The sequence below is a fragment of the Ascaphus truei genome, chromosome 7 (genome assembly GCF_040206685.1).
Source record: "Ascaphus truei isolate aAscTru1 chromosome 7, aAscTru1.hap1, whole genome shotgun sequence".
Classification (NCBI taxonomy): Eukaryota; Metazoa; Chordata; class Amphibia; order Anura; family Ascaphidae; genus Ascaphus; species Ascaphus truei.
In genome coordinates this window covers 28,417,303-28,435,148 of record NC_134489.1, presented here as the reverse complement: position 1 = coordinate 28,435,148, position 17,846 = coordinate 28,417,303, and the positions used below count along the sequence as shown (strand labels likewise).

Here is a 17,846-nt window from a genome sequence, read left to right as displayed (position 1 = left end):
GGGCCGACAGTGAAAAGTGCTGAAGCATGGTCTGGGGAAAGCGAGTCCTGTCAACTAGAAATACTTAGACTGGAGGGCAGGGCCGAGTCGGGGCTAAATTCAGAGGGGAGCCATTGGAAGGAGTTGAAAAGTATATGGCTTCAATGTGAGTAGAGGAGATACCGAGGGGAGATGCTCAGTTGAAGCAACAATGAAGACCCTGATGGGATTCCAGATGGGAGCCTTTTCCCAGATGGAGGATGACTTCTAAGGGTGCCCCTGGTAGGAAGAGCAACAGCCCTGAATTCTGCTATAGATATGGGGACGGTCATTATTCCCGTGATTGGGGCTGGAAAGAAAATTTGCGACAAGTGGTTAGGAAATAACTCCACAATAAACCTAACCAGGGAAACACATCCCCTACACACAGAGAAAGAGAGAGATGAAGAGCCCACAGCAAGAGAGAGACAGATACTTGCCGGGCTATTAAAGGGGAAGCAGATAACAGACAGCCGGGAGGCCATTTTATACAAATTTTGAGTATCCTTTGTGTATTACACACACACCTCACAAATGTTTTGCCCTTAACAGGCCTGCAATGTGACTCCATGTCATTTTCAGATAAGAGCTCCGATGCAGAGCTGGCAATAATATTGGCCTAAGTGATTTCCACATTGGACAATGGGACTAATATAAGGGACAAAAGCCAGCGTCCTCATTTATTGTATATATAATAAAGGATATATTTGAATACAATTAACTATCTCAAACTCATCACTTGAGTGCATTTTGACTTTGAAGTAGGTGCCTTCCTCTCACTCCTAAAGATTATCTATACCTACCAACTAAATCTGCTCCTCCTCGTTTGTTTACGGGGACTTAAAGTGACACAACAACAATACTAAAGAGAATCAATTGGGACTAGTGTACCTAGAACATGTTTTGTCTTTCTTTATTTGTGCCATATCCTGTATGTATGTTACATTAAATGTGTCAATAACACAGTCAAACAAATTCCAGTTACATTCAGCTCTCCATGTATTATACAATAGATGTATAATTACTCCCTACATTATAATGTGTAGCTGTTATCGCACAGTGTGTCTTTTATATGTTACCTTGAATTTCACAACAATACAGCCCAAGGTGAGTTGAGTTACCTGCACGTACTATACAGGTGGGGTGTGTAATTTCTTCATGCCAATCTTCTAATGACCGGTGTCTTCTCAATTAGAAAAGTAGCAGGGAGAATATCTGTGAAACCCTGAGGGCTCAGTACTGTGTGTTCCTCAGCAGGTCTGGTGCATTGTTATATTGTGTGTTTATGTGGTCACAATCTATTAAAATATTACAATCAAAGGTTTCAATTATTTGTCTTTCAAATAAAATTACAAATTAAAGCAGCAAAACGTGAACATTCCTATATATTTTTGAAAAAATAAGTCTGTTCTGTAGTATTAGATAATACTGGCTGCATTTTTTTAAACCCCTAATGCCATTTTTAATGATGTTGTTAATGTACTGATCATCCTTTTGTTACTATAGCACCCATTTAGAAAGTCATATCCACTTCCTCTTTTGAAACAGACTCTAACACACACCTTTTTGAGCTCTGACCTTTGGCAACAAAGTATCACAATCAGATATATTGCTGTCTTCATAACAGCAAACTGTTTATTACTCTGAAAGCTATAACAATAATCTGTTACACTTAATAATATAATGTTACATATCAGCTGCAGCATCTCACAGACTACAGCACAAAGTTAGAAGGTGGCGATTTCGTTAGGCACACAATCAGGATTTTTATAGATTTATAACAGAAGCACCAAATGATTGCCAGCTTAGAATCTAGAATTATATATTGTCACATGCTTTACATATAAAAATAATACTTTTTTTTTTTTTTAAAAGATTGTTGCTTTAAATATCATGTGTGATTTTTGTTTGTCAATGCTTTTTTCTTTCTCATGACCCATGGCAGGTCCATAGTAGCTCCATAGTAGTTACTTAGTAGTTACTTAGTAAATGAGGTTGAAAAAGACATGCGTCCATCAAGTTCAACCTATGCTACATTTAGATGACAGATACTTTGTCCTATATCCGTAATTACAGTATATTTATACAGAGGAAGGCAAACAGAAACCCCAGTGAAACATTATCCAATGATATCTCATAAGGGGAAAATAAATTCCTTCCTGACTCCAAGAATTGGCAATCGGATTACTCCCTGGATCAACATCCTTCCCATGTTTATTTATTAGGAAGGTATACACAAGTAGGGAATGGAGGGGAAGGGCCTCCACCCCATCAAAGGGATTGAAGGCTCTAGCAAATGGGTTTTGATGAAGTTGGAATATGATTTTCTATTTGAACCTAATCCAAGGATCCTTATACTATATCACCTTTCCAAAATCCATAAAACAGTAACAGATCCCCCCCCCAGGGGACCGATCAGCTCAGGGATTAAATCATTATCATCCAATGTATCCCAATATGTTACCACTTCCTACAGAAGTATGTCAGGTTGTTACCATCCTCTATCAAGGATATGACATCTACAGTATTCTAAATGTGTTTAAGGACTTTCAATGGGAACCGGAATATCGCTAGGTTACCTGTAACATACAGGCGCTTTACACCAGCATCCTCAAACTCTGACTTTGAAAACCAGGCCTCAGGTTTGTTTGACAGGTTTCTAACTAGAGGTTATCAACCTGATTTACTTACTGAGGCTTGGAAAAAGGCCCGAGATCAGGACAAGAAGGACCTACTTAGAAATACTGTAAAAAGAAAATACTGTACGTCATCAACTAAATCATGGCACAGTATCTGATAGTACTGTCCCGGCCAGCTTTATTCTAATGCTTGCCGGGTTAAATGCGGGTTAAATGCGGGGCTTTTCTCCGATTTGAACGGAGTTTCCCGCGCCGCAGCCGCTTCAACAGATAAGTGCTAATGGCTTTAGAGTAAAGGCGGCCGCCACTGTATCAAAATTTAATTTATTACCAAATACAATTCTTGCAGACCAGCCATTCAACAAATAATAAAAAAAATTGGGGTATTTTGGCAAACGACCCAATTTTGGGACCTAAACTTGCCATCAGACCAACAGTATTATTCAGGAAACCCAACAACTTTAAGAATTCCTTAGCGCCAAGTGATATTGGCAGGGGTCCCCTACCGACTACAGGCTCAATCCTGCTAACAATCAGACCTGCTAGTAATTTCTCATGTGGCAAATGTCTTGCCTGTAAATTGCCGGTAAATTCCTTCATCCAGACAGAAAAACTGTGATTTCTTCTGTAACACAGTAGAGTTTTGCCATCAAAGAGTGCATTTCTTGCACCACCATGTTCGTGGTCTACCTTCTCGAATGTCTCTGTGGCCAATATGTTGAGAGGACCAAGAGGCATTTGATAAGGAGGGTCCTCAAACATGTTCCTAACATCTAAATTGGTTTTGATAAACACAGTGTCTCATGACATTTAAACGGTGTCATAATAAGGATCCTTTTCCTTGCATTATAAAGGAATCCAGGTGGATCAAACAGACAGGGAGGAGAGGATAGAGATAAATCACTCTCTAGACAAAAGGGATATTGGATTTTCCAACTAAACACTTTAGTCCCTTGGGGGCTAAATGAGGATCTACAACAAATGGTTGAAAATGGCAGTGCACTGCGACCCGGTAATAGAAGCTGGACCAATAACTGTTAAAAATTATTTATTGTGGCTTCAACAAAAACACATCACTCCAGAGAACAACCTCTGACGCGTTTTGTACCACAATAGTACTTTATAAAAAAGTGACTAACAGCATGCAGGGGGATCCTTTTGTAGCGGCTGCCAGTACTTAATTAAATCCCATTAGATACAGGTGAGTCATAAATACTATGATATGTACTGTAGAAACAGACTCAAATACAGCAAAGATAATAATAATAATAATAATAATATATTGGTTAGTACAAAGTACATCTATAATTGATGGTGAAAACTAAACAGAAACAAAAATAAGAAAAAAATAAGGAAAATAAGACCAACAAGGCATACAACACGTATATATAAATATAACTGAATCCTTATGTTGAATCATGCATATGATATGAATATGCATAAAATGTTGAAAATTGATTATATGAATCAATGTACGTATGTGGAAATAGGAAATATTCAAAGAGAAATCTGAATAATGGATAACAAATAAGCACCTGTTGAAGGTAACATAGTGTGTGCATCATGTAGTATATTATGATTGATGGTGAAAGACTGTATATCATAACAGTATTCATATAACTGACCAATAAATTAAATGGAATATCATATCTGATTAACCCTGATGAAGTTGCTCTCCGCTACGAAACACATTGGATTTAGTTTGTACATAATTGACCTCTTAATGTATCATCCAATATCCTTTGATGATAGTAAAGTTATGTGCATTACTATTTTAGCTATTTTGCAACTTTGTTCATTTTGGACCGTCCGATCCTCTTGTCTCCTTGTTGGGGGTGACGTCACATGTGAGCGCTCTGGTGCTTCACTGGCACGCCCTATACACAGAGGTGACTATCTACCTGTGCTTACATGCCGGGGCTGAGTGAGAGGTCTAGACGCTTCTGTCTAATTTGGACTATTACTAGTCTGCATTTGAGCTGGTATCGATCCGGGCAGCTATCTGTTTATCCGTTAAACTGGGGTGACCATCTTCCTGCCTGGTGTTCCTGCTGAGCTTGGGCTTATTATTGTGGTGAGAGCCTGCTCTGCTGTAATTTGGGACTTCTTGCACTGGACTGCTTGTGGTCTCGAATGTTCCCACCATCGTCCATACGGGGCTGGAGTGAAGACCTACTCCGGTGTCCAGGCTCATGGTTTTTATACCTCAATGCTTTTAAACCGCTGATTTTTTGTACCACCCCCCTTCCCTTTTGTTACCACTGAATGTTATCAATACTGCACTATGCGGGTTTGGCGCTTTTCTTTTTCAGATCTCTAGATTGTGATGTCCGAAGCATCCTATTGATCAGCAGCATACCCTCTATTACAAGGGAAGTTTTTTGTGTTAATTTACTACACGCATATTGGTTTTCTTTTTTAGTGTGGTACTAGTGATTTTCTAGTGTTCCACCCTTAATAATTAATTCACTACACCACACCTATAAAATTGAGCACCACTAATAACCATTATGTCACACATTAGAAACCTGCCAACCTGACTCTTGGGCTGTAAAAGCCATGACAAGAACCTGGGGCATCTCTTCCAGTCATTGATGTACCCTGAGAACTCACATTCTGGCTGCTGATTGGCTGCTGTTTGGCCCCATCGCTGAATATAAGGGACACACCAGGTTGAATGTATAACACCGTACTCCAGATAGAGAAGATCAGAGATCCCTCACACCTGTGCAGGACAAAGATATTCAGAGATACTTATATACCATACTCTATGATGGATGTGAGAATATACATCCCTCTTCTGGCCTGTCTGCTTGGACCTGTCATGGGTTTACCTTTACAGGTGAGTCACTGAAAAACTATCTGTATAACTATCTGTATATGGACAGTATAGACCTACAGAACATATTATGTGTGCATGTTACCTAATACATATATATTTTTATTATGAATTATTATACATTTAATCTGTATTCAATTATATAGTAACATAAAAACATTTCCTTGCAGGTTTTCTTTAGGAAACCTGAAGAAAGTGGTAAGTTGAACATATATAACTTATATGAAAATGGACAATGGTCAGTTGTTATTTGTGATATACAGTATATACATATATATAAAAATATATATATATATACACAATAATTGGCATCTGAACCCTATTTGATGGTAAAAGATTAAACATACAGTAGAGGATAGGTTATCTCTACTGAGAATATATAAATAGTGTCTAATTTAACACAGACTTAAAACAACACTGTTGCCCTTAATAATCTTAGGATAAAAAAAAATATTTTACTTCAGCAGGGTATAGCAGAACTAATATATCCTTTTAGTAAAACATTATTACTGTATTGGGGCAACAGTTTTATTTAACATCTGTGTAAAGTTGGAAACCAGTTTTATAAACATATTTTTTCTGTTGTTATACAGTACTTTCAGTAGAGATACTCTGAGCTATTATTTCTGTTTTGAAACTGGGCTATATCAGCCTTCTACAGAAGACCAGTGTACAGGGATACTCAGCAAAGTATTGGATATTCAGACACTGTGACTGTATTTAGTTATTGGATAGACCATTCCTGATCTGTCTATCAAAGCAAAGAAAAGTTTCCTTTGACGCGTTGCACTTACATGTAATAAAATAAACCCAAATTCTTCCATCTGGTGCAGATTGTTAGGCCGAGATGTTTATTCCACCTCAGAGCTGGTAGATTTTAAAATGCTGAGAGGAGTGGAAGAATGAGGCTGAATATGATACATCCCATTATACTGTGTGTGCAGGGAAACTCCTTCTGGTAACACTCTACAAATTACAAGCACAGAATTACTGTACCACAATTACCTTTATAAAGCAACCAGACACAAAAAATCTTTATTTGCCACACAAATGCTTTTTTTGCACTTGTTCTGCCTGAGTTTTGCAGCTGGAGCACGTTAGTGAATAAACCCCTTGAGTCTCCTCTAATTCCACATAACCCTCCTGCAGCTTATTACTGGTTATGCTTTAGCTTTAACATGGATATAGAGTGAGGAACATCTTCATTAGATGCAGCTACAATTTCCAAGCGGGTGCTGAAAGATAATGTCGTTGAAAAATATTACTGTTAATAGAAACAAAATCGAGACCCTGTTACACAATGTGTGTGTGTGATTTTCAACAGGAGTTAAAGAAATCACAGAGCACAAGGACATCTACAGCAGGATTTTACAATCAAATAAAGGTAACGTCAAAGGAATCATCTCCAAAAGCATGTGTTCCCAATACTGATTTCTATATTCACTTCAGAAAGCAAGTGCTATGGCCACAAATAAGACAGTCAAAGCAGCCAATACATACAACCTAAATACATCAGTCCACGGGGATTTCATATATTACCTTACAGTTAAAGTTAAAGAGATGCTAACACAATGAATGACGGTCATCATAGAATTCCAATTAGTGGCTGCTCATACGTTTCTCCTTATTACATTCACTGCTATACATATTGCTCCACAAAAAATCAGATCACAAGTTGTAGATGAGCCCGAAATGTTCTCAATGTTTTAAGTGATTCGCACTATTAAATCTATTAGGAGAGACATGTTTTGGAATAACATGTTAACCAATTAAATGTAATAAAGACCAAAAGTTTGTGTTTAGAAATACAGAAAATCTCACAAAAAACTGTTAGTATATGGTGTGAAAATTAAAAAACCTCCATGACGGCTTCAGAGTTTATATACAATCATAGTTTGTGCTGCAAGGAGCAGGGATCTCTCTGCAGATCTGACACTATGCAGATTGGAAAATGGACAGGGATCCCATTCTAAGCCTCTGATAACCCAGTGCCTACAGATGCAGCGGCCATTATTCGAACACTTCACGCGGTGTATACCTCGGAATACCCATGTCATGGCGCGTGATTTCTTCCAACCGTACCACCTGAAGACGCGAGTGCAGAAAATGGCATTTTAGAGTTCTGTTTTTTAAACACCTGCAATTAACACAGTAACACAGTAGCACAGTAGCACAGTAGCACAGTAGCACAGTACTGTACACATTGCAATTAATTCATTTCATTGCACACAAAGAAGCAGAATCCATGAAATTTATTTGTGGCGATTGGCAGCGTTAATGCCGCGTGGAATACAGCAGAGTCCGTGATTTGTTCGAATAACGGCCGCTACATCTGTATATGAAAGAAGGCTAATTCTGACACAGAGCGGTTCTTCCAAGTAACTTCACTTTTAATAGGCTCAGTATATAACACAAGTGTAGTACAACTTTGTCTGTTGTGTGAACTGAACAAGATTTTCAAAGCGCTTTTTCCCTGAGAAACCTTTTCAACACAGACTAAACTATAGTACTTATACTGTCCCTAAAACACCGCGCCATTAGAACCGTCCCAGCCAATCAGATCACTATCTGTGATGTAATATCGACAATATTTATTGCAGTTCCAGCATACCACCACGCTCCTGTAAATTAGCTGTTGCCCATGAAAATGTCTTGTGGTATGCCTTTATAAATCAGTAAGGGCAGTCTTGTGTCATGTAAATGACCTTATGTCGTGTTGTAGACATTCTTCCTTATTTTGTAAGACAATTAGTGGAACTGGCAGGATGTGAGAAGACTTCTGTTACCTAGGCTTGCATTGTCTAGTCAGGAAACCAGCAAACAGAAAACAGAGATTCAGAAGTTTACAGAAATACAGAAAGATATTTCTCTATACTTTATAGAAAAATGCAATATTTCGTACACCATGTCATAAAACCCATCTCTATTATAGAAATCCTTATTAGTCAAAAATAATGTGGCACAGTATGTGAACCTAGTAAACCCTTTAATGAAACAGGGACAGATTGTGCTTCATTATTTTCAGCCCATAGAAAATTTGCACCTCACTCTCTTGTGCCCAGTACATTGGGGAAATAGCTAATTCTATTCTTTGGTTTACTGCGCTGTTTAATGCACTGAATGGAATTTTGATGATTTCCTTTTCCATCCTTAATCCAGACAGCAAGAAGCTGTTGCACGAAGGGGACATTGTAATTATACCTGGTCGCAGCGCCAAAAAATGTGATGACTGCAGATGGGACAAATCCAGCAATGGAAATGTCATTGTGCCGTATATCATGTCTTCTGGTTACAGTGAGTATCCATCTCTTCTATTGTGGGGTCTCCATTCTTTATTAGAAGCTCTTAATTTCTCCTCCCAAACTGTACTTATTGTTAATGGTTTCCTCTTCGTACTGTATCTCTTTTCTCCCAGATGACGCGGAAGTCTCCTTGATAACTGCATCCATGCAGGAGTTTGAAACTGTGACCTGTGTGCGCTTTGTACCTCACACAACAGAGAAGAATGCCATCAACATTACTATTGCACATGGGTATGTTCTAATGTTAGGGCGGGGATTCTTCTGTATTTAAATGGTAGGACTGATCAATATCTTGCTCAAGGTCTTCTGATTTGCACTTGATGTAAATCAGCAGCAAAACCTTCCAGATGTCTTTTTTTGGAAGTGGCAGTGTGTGTGTGTCCCTGGTCATGATTAATGGGATGAGAGATCAGGAGCCTCAGATTTACCTTATGCACGGCGTACTGAGCGAGAAAACTTTACTTGTTCTTCCTAACTAGCAATGTAAGCAACACAGTACCCATACCTTTTGTAGTTGTTCTTAGTTGGGGTAGGACCCTGGCAGCCAACAGACTCATCTGTCATATGGAGGCTATATTATCACAGCAGAGCTAAAATAATGCGTTCAATGAACATGTAGGAAGTGTTACTTACTAACAGAAGTTCATAGTACACATATTATTAAATTACCAGTGTCTTGTGCTTCAGGAGACTATATATATTCTTTCACCACCTTGCACACTCCCAGTTCTTGGACACACAACAGGTCAGCAAGATGATACCCTTACTGGTAACATGGTCGTAAAGGCGTGACCTCACATGGTGACGCATCGCCATGTGACGCAGCAGCGTCACGATGTTGCCTGGGGGCCCCTTAAAGAGCAGTTACACCACTGGTTTCTAAGACAACTACATGAAGAATACAGGGCCCTCAAACATGCCAAAAACGACCTGTCATATATACAAATATTCTCCATATGAGGATCTCAGAATAGTTTTTGCCAAAGGAAATGTGATTTAATAGTAAAGTAAAAATGGGAAAGAATCAGGTTTGATTAAAATACACTTTGTGAAAAATTAAGGTTGTGTATGAAATTGGATCTAATATATTTTATTTTTCCTTTTGCCATATATTTTTTCCAGGTGCTGGTCTGCCATAGGGAGGAAAGGTGGTATTCAGGATGTGTCCCTAGGAGGTGGCTGCATGTATAAAGGAAGTATTCAACATGAGATAAACCATGCTCTTGGATTTATCCACGAACACAGCAGAAGTGACCGGGATGACTATGTCACTATCATGGAACAATATATCTCACCAGGTAAGCTGCAAAACATGGGTATACATACAATAACAAAACAAACAATAAACAAAAAAGTCCTTGGCGCACTATCTGGTATATAACCTGACAGTAATGAAGTCCAAATGTCCTTGATGACAGGGATAATAAATCCGAAATCCAATCGCACTTGAGGTCCTTAGAAGTAGTTGACTCTAATCTGTGATGATATAAAAGACAGAACAACCATTGCGCAGTACTTCTGGTCACTTGTCAACTCCCCCACCGTTGCCAGCTACTTACTTAAAAATAGATTAAAAAGGGCCTCAAAAGGTATCTTTAACTTCTTTCCCCGTTGGCTGATCACCGCTTATTTGCCAGGCGAAAAGTCTCCTCCGCTCGGATATAAGCCTCTCACCAGCACAATACCGGAAAGTAAGGAAATAGGGGCCAATGGTATGATACCGTAACAATTTAATAACAATAAAACTACAAGACCATACAACAGTGCACTCACATGTTCATAGTCCCTATGAGTATGGTACAACGTGCCGTCCGCTTGCGTGGCAGGAAACCGGGATGCTGCTCCATCTGCAGCATCCCAGTTTCCTGCCACGCAAGCGGACGGCACGTTGTACCATACTCATAGGGACTATGAACATGTGAGTGCACTGTTGTATGGTCTTGTAGTTTTATTGTTATTAAATTGTTACGGTATCATACCATTGGCCCCTATTTCCTTACTTTCCGGTATTGTGCTGATGAGAGGCTTATATCCGAGCGGAGGAGACTTTTCGCCTGGCAAATAAGCGGTGATCAGCCAACGGGGAAAGAAGTTAAAGATACCTTTTGAGGCCCTTTTTAATCTATTTTTAAGTAAGTAGCTGGCAACGGTGGGGGAGTTGACAAGTGACCAGAAGTACTGCGCAATGGTTGTTCTGTCTTTTATATCATCACAGATTAGAGTCAACTACTTCTAAGGACCTCAAGTGCGATTGGATTTCGGATTTATTATCCCTGTCATCAAGGACATTTGTACTTCATTACTGTCAGGTTATATACCAGATAGTGCGCCAAGGACTTTTTTGTTTATTGTTTGTTTTGTTATTGTATGTATACCCTTGTTTTACATTCCTGTGGATAGGTTTGTGCATTCTCATCCTTAGGCAGCCGCTTCCTCAGTCTAACAATTAGTCTGCAGGATTCATCTTCCATATCTTGTTTTTTCTTAGAAAGAGGATTTAACATTATAGAGCACTTATATATCACAATTAGATTGTTAAGTTAGGTTAATAGGTTGAGCGCTTTAGTATATGTTTTAGTTTAGTTTAATATTTCACCACCAAGCTGCAAAACATGTATATTTTATCATAGTAGTGAAATTTACTATATTTAAAAGATTTTGGCCTTTGTTTACTAAGCAGTGCTATTCCATGAGACAGCGTACGGTGCTTGAAGACACCTTATGGCCCATCCAAGTTAAAGGATCAGAAGGTGTCTTCCGGCACAGGAAAGTATATTATCGAATAGCACTTACAGTAGTAAATTTGGCACGTTGTACAGTATCAGTTAACATAGATACAATAGATAGTCTTTAACCATGTTCAAGAAATCAAAAATATCAATGTTTTTGCTTTTTAAACCCTTCATAGGAGATCTCAAGAACTTTAAAAGCTATGACTCCAATAATCTGGGACTGGAATATGACTACGAGTCTGTAATGCACTATCCAAGGTAAAATTCCACACACTGTAGAGTCAGCTGTGAAATATTTGCCTGATTTTTGTAACCTGTTTGCGTATGTGATCACTTACAGAATGTTATTTATGATGAAGGTGCATGTTGGCACTGAAACGTTGGATGCAACCTTGACTTTCATTAAATTACCTTTTTTGCCATGTTTTGATTTTTTCCTATTTTTGGTGTGCTTGATTCCCTTTTGCTTATGCTTGTTATTCCTTGATCGGATTATTTGTCGTAGCACTCATTCTGTTATTTTCTATTCTCTTAGACCCCTGCAGGGGCATCCCAAGTAGCTGGACCTGATTCCCCCTCTCTTTTACAGTACCTTTTCTGTGTCTTCCCATCACATCACTGTACCAATAAGTTATTCATTTCAAGTTGGTGCCTTACCATCTCACAGTTGATTTGGTTAACATTATGTTGCTTAGCAGAACAACATAAAGAGCAATATATACTCACACGATTTCTCTGTCCCAGGGATGCATTCACTAATACATCTGGAAAATATACCATAGTACCCAAGCCTGATCCCTCTGTACAAATTGGACAGGGATATGGACTGAGCTCGCTGGACATCTCTAAAATTAACAAGCTGTATCAGTGTGGTAAGGATGCCATGAGCTGAGTGTTAGATACTGAGATTGTGCAGGAGGAAACGTAAATACTGAGCCTTGTTTTTAATTAAAATTATGACTATTTTAATTATTGATTCTGATGGAATTTGAAGTAGGAAGAATGATTAAAGAGATCAAAGTGTGAGAACATTTATGAGCGATGTACTTTTGCTAATATTACCATTTCTGGCTACCTCCCTTCAGATATCTGTAGCTCTTTGCTCCATCATCCCAATGGAACTGTGATCTCAGCCAATTACCCCTCTGCATACCCGAATAATGCCAACTGTGTCTGGCTGATACGGACCCCATCTAAACAGGTAACTTATCCATGGGATTAATGCAAAATCTGAGGCACAAACACTGCACCCGATGTATCATAGTAAAAAATGGCCCATTTAAAGCAATACTAATTTGATACAACTGTAATGCACCATAATTGCTCTACTTTTGCCTTCACCCACAATCCAATATATAATAGGCTTTGCAATGCCATTGAACAAATCACAGTGCTGTAAAACACACAAGTGAATGGGCTGTAAGGTGTCTTAATAAATACAGTATGGGGCGTAATGTAATATATTATCTAAAATGATACAAATGGGATATTAGAAACTGAAAACATTTTACGAAAGTATCAAGACATACAAATGATGTTAAAGGCATTTACTTCCTGAGAGTAATATGTAATGTAACCCACAACTCAAACACAGGAAGAAAGCAAACCAGGTGATAAAGCTTATGTCTGTTTACTTTGTGCTTCTTACATATAAAAAGTTGCTTCCATAAAAACATGTCTAATGTCTAATAATGGTTCATTGACTCAACTGATTTGCCCTCACACTGAATATCAAAGGATTTCAGAGACTATAACTTAACGTTTAATCAAAGTGGGAGAATTATTGTTACATAATTACATAGTAGATGAGGTTGAAAAAAGAAACGCATCCTTCAACTTCAACCTATGTTAAATTTAGACGACAAATACTTTATCCTATATCTGTTCTTACAGTATATTGATCCAGAGGAAGGCAAAAAAAAAAAAAAAAAAACCCAAGTGAAATATCATCCAATGATGATATCTCATAAGGGGACAAATAAATTCCTTCCTAACTCCAAGAATTGACAATCAGATTACTCCCTGGATCAACATCCTTCCTATGTTTACTTATTTGGCATATCCCTGTATACCTTTCATTTCTAAAAAAGATATCCAACCTTTTTAGAACAACTCTATTGTATCTGCCATCACAGTCTCCGTGGGTAATGAATACCAGATTGTAACTGCCCTTACTGTAAAGAACCCTTTCCTTAGTTGCTGGGGCAATCTCCTTTCCTCCAACCTTAAAGGGATGCCCCCGAGTCCTTTGTACTGCCTGTGAGATGAATAGTTCTTTTGAAAGCTCCTTATACTGTCCCCGAATATAATTGTACAGTATATAGGTATCATATCCCCTATTAGACACTCGCCTCTCCTCATAAAACAGATTGCCCATCCACTTTATTAATTTGATGGCACTCTCTCTAGTTCCATAATGTCTTATCTAAGGAGTGGTGACTAAAATTGTACTCCATTTTCAAGGTGTGGTCTTACTAATGCTTTATAAAGGGGCATAATTATGTTTACTTCCCTTCCATCCATTTCCCGTTTAATGCAAGATAAGATCGTGTTTGCCTTATAATGTACTAACCAAATACAGCTCAACCCATTTATAATGCGATCCGTTACAACGCGAATCCGCTTATAACGCGATGCAAGCGCGGCTCCCAATTGTTGTATTTATGAATACTTTACAACACGATTATTGGTGTCTTAAATACTTTATTGTACAATGCACACAATTGTACATTATTTCTAACGCGATCCGCATGTAGCGCGATTTACTTATTTGGACATCAAGCACAGCGTTATAAAGGGGTTCAGCTGTAATATTAGGAGATCAGTGAGCCTTATCTGACGTTTCAACATTTGCTGCTTTAATTGCAAACCATAACATTAACTTAGCATAGCTTTTTTATCCCCTACACAGCAATGGGATTCCTGGGGTCTCTGGCCAGGTTGGAGTTAATTATTAGATTGATTATAAAGTCAATTTAACTTGATAGAGAAGTTAACTTTCTGCTTGTTACTCATATAAATCAACTGCTTTAAAAACCACATTGAATTCCTATGTTATTAATATTTCCAGGTTTCCCTGAAGTTTAACGCCTTTGATGTGCAGTCTTCTCCAAAATGTGTCTCTGACTACATTAAGATTTATGATGGAGCAAGTAAGACATCCCCTGTGTTACTGGACAGGACTTGTGGATCTGGACAGATCCCCCAACTAATCTCCTCCACAAACCTGATGCTGATTGAGTTTGTCAGTGATGGGGCAGTTACAGCGACTGGCTTCAAAGCTACATACAACACAGGTACATTTAAGTGACCATGATCACTCTCCTACAGTCTCTGTATGTTCTTCCTACTTACCACGTAGATTGCAAACTCTTTGGGGCAAGGACTCCTATTCCTAATGTTATTCTCATGTCTGAAGACCTTATTCTCTTTATGTTATATTATTATGTCATGTGTATTACTGCTGCGAAGCGCTTTGTACTTAGATGGCGCTATATAAAGATATACATACATACATACATACATACATACATACATACATACAAACATACATACATACATACTGTCATACATGCAGCCTTAAAGTTTATAGAAATGATGACCACTGACCTCCTGTTCTACATAATATCTCTGTCCTGCCTGATCTTGGCCACTGACACTTACAATAGGTGTGTGAATTATTTTCTGGAAACTAGCAAGATTTATAGGATTAAAGGAGCATATAAATAGAGGGATAGTTGCAAAGGCTCTAAAATGAAATTACTATTTCTTTGGTTCAGGGATTTATTGTGTCTGTATTGTGTATTCGATGTTCTGTGCCGGGTACATGTTCGTGCTATGAACAAAAATAGATGTAAAATGTTCCTTTTTTTCAAATAAACTTGCAACACTAGTTTATGCCAAACTCTTCATTTAAAGTACAGATATCAGAGCACATAGGAAGTGGCAGTTATATTACACTACGTTATCTGGATGGGATACTTGTTCAGGATGAATATCACGTTATATTGTTCTACAATTGTGTTTGGAACCCGTCTTACCTCCCATTCCACTGGAAATCATGGATTTGATTTTACTACCTGTGGGCTTTACTGTGACTAACAGATTGCTTTATTATACACAGTATCTTATCAGCTTATAAATGTTTTGTAATACCAGCAAACAATTCACTTATTGAATTTGTATTTCCTCCCAGAAAGATGTGGTGGGACATTCTACACCCCATCAAGGAACTTCACCTCTCCTGGATACCCTCTCACATACTACGATAACCTGGATTGCTTCTTCAATATCACTGCTCCTGCTGGATACAAGGTGAGCAGTGATTGCACCAATGGGCACAGTAGTAAAGGGAGCCCTGAATTCTAATGAGCAGAGAAGTATATGGATATTTCCAGCAGCTTCAAGGCACTCATTAAGATAACATTGTTATTATTTTATAGGCTATTTTCCATTTAAAGGTACAATCTCACGTAGCTGGCCGGAAAAAAAGCTTTTGTAAATAATGTAACAGTGTAATTGGCTTCCCTAAGCAAATCTAACCATGCAGATATGGTTTTCTGGTTTTGGCAAATAATCTAATGTTTTCTTTATTCCACCATGTCCGTATCCAGTGAGTCAATAAAGGTATGGGTTACGCGGGGTAAGGGTTACGCGGGGTAAGGGTTACTCGGGGTAAGGGTTAAGCAGGATGGGCAAGCTATTGTTAAACACACCAAACAAAAGGGAGTAGCCAGTCAAAATCAACCCCCTCCCAAGTCTCAGCTCACCATGTTTCCTTAGGCCTTGACCCCGCTGCCCGCTGCACAGACGAGAGTCCTCCCCTCAATGGCGCTGGGCCCGCTGCGAGGGGGGGCCGCAGCGCTGGGGTGAGAGCTGCTCCTGCTCTCAATAGAATTGAGAGCAGGACTCGCGTCGAGCGATACGGCACGCCCCCCGGCGGTTCAGCCAATGAGGGCGAACCTTCCGGGTGACGTCATGGCCGCGCCCCCGTCACTCCTCCGCCACGTCCCCCCCCGGTCTCTCTTCCTGCAGTGAGCTGCAGACCAGGTAATCGGCTGCACGCGCCGCCAATCTCGCGGGCGCGCGTTGCAGAGGAGATACCGGGGCCTTAGCCTTAGACTGGCGCTGGCATTTCTACACATTTGAAATTGACCAAATAATGTCAGAATACCGTAGATTAATATATCACCACTTGTCACTGTTACTTTGGTTAGGTTGTTACTTCATGTTCATATTGATCTTTAGCTCTGGAAACAATATTAACATTGTGTTCAGTCTCATTCTGTGGTATCATTTGCTGTGGAGTAATTTATTATAAACTCTACCATAATCTGATTAAATAAGAGCAGGTCTCTGTGTTAATAACACACTTACCTGAATAGATCCAGCGCATGTTGATAACAATGTATTCTATGTATTTGTTACACACAGATCGTATTAAATATAAGTGACTTCTTCCTGGAGAATGCAGCTAATTGCAGGTTTGACTACCTGTCTATTTTTGATGGTGACAACCCTGCGTCTCCTCTGCTGTTCCATTCCTGCGGTAATGTGGCAGTTCCCATCCAGGTGTCTACTGGGAACTCCATGCTGCTCTACTTACACACTGATAACTCTAATCATGAGAGAGGATTCAAGGCTTCATACACCATAAGTAAGTATTCCTACCTTCTCTGACTTTCTAATGCAATGCATGCCCAGATATACATCAATGATGCTAAATACAGATATAGCAAAGCTTAGTGTCCTCGATGCCGCTGTCACGTGACTGCAGTGGTTGTGACACCGAAGGATTGATGCTACGATTGAATAGTAGAGGTACTGCAATGTGGAGAAGCCCATTACAAAATAAAGCAAAGAGAATATATTCTGGTGCTGCAAGTAATCACCTCCCAGCATCCAGGTGCATAACTCATTGAAAGAAAAATCCGCAATATCACAGAAATAAAATGAGTAAGATATCAGGGGAAATGGATAAAGAATAGTTTTTAAAAAAAAAGGAATCTAAAGAGTGTATTGCATCAAAAAAATCCCAATTCCTCACCAAAAATCACAAGCAGCATTTGTTGGTACAGTCTTATTCATGTTCTTACATTTGACGCACATTTTCTCATTGTTTGTATGGTGTGCACCATGTTTATACATATGAATGCACTAAGAATTTCTTGCATATAATTGCATTTGTCTTTTATGCGACGAAAAAAGATGCATTTCTGAGGCACAAAGTGGAGCAGGCTGGCAATTTTTTAAAAACGTATCCTGTGCACCAACAACATCCAAACTCCATGTCCAACTCCACAGCCAGGGTCATTGT

At 38.9% G+C, this 17,846-nt stretch overlaps 1 protein-coding gene across 1 annotated transcript in view; it reads left to right on the top strand.

The window, feature by feature from the left end:
- The first annotated feature begins 5,430 nt into the window (after nt 1-5,430).
- The window catches only part of LOC142499934 (embryonic protein UVS.2-like), a 17,175-nt gene continuing 4,759 nt past the window's right edge, over nt 5,431-17,846 (top strand). The window contains exons 1-12 of the mRNA XM_075609989.1: nt 5,431-5,499; nt 5,667-5,694; nt 6,821-6,880; nt 8,656-8,790; nt 8,912-9,029; nt 9,921-10,096; nt 11,707-11,788; nt 12,275-12,402; nt 12,616-12,731; nt 14,601-14,826; nt 15,726-15,844; nt 16,964-17,186. Coding sequence (XP_075466104.1) covers nt 5,431-5,499; nt 5,667-5,694; nt 6,821-6,880; nt 8,656-8,790; nt 8,912-9,029; nt 9,921-10,096; nt 11,707-11,788; nt 12,275-12,402; nt 12,616-12,731; nt 14,601-14,826; nt 15,726-15,844; nt 16,964-17,186 — 1,480 coding nt within the window. The remainder of the gene's footprint in view (nt 5,500-5,666; nt 5,695-6,820; nt 6,881-8,655; nt 8,791-8,911; nt 9,030-9,920; nt 10,097-11,706; nt 11,789-12,274; nt 12,403-12,615; nt 12,732-14,600; nt 14,827-15,725; nt 15,845-16,963; nt 17,187-17,846) is intronic.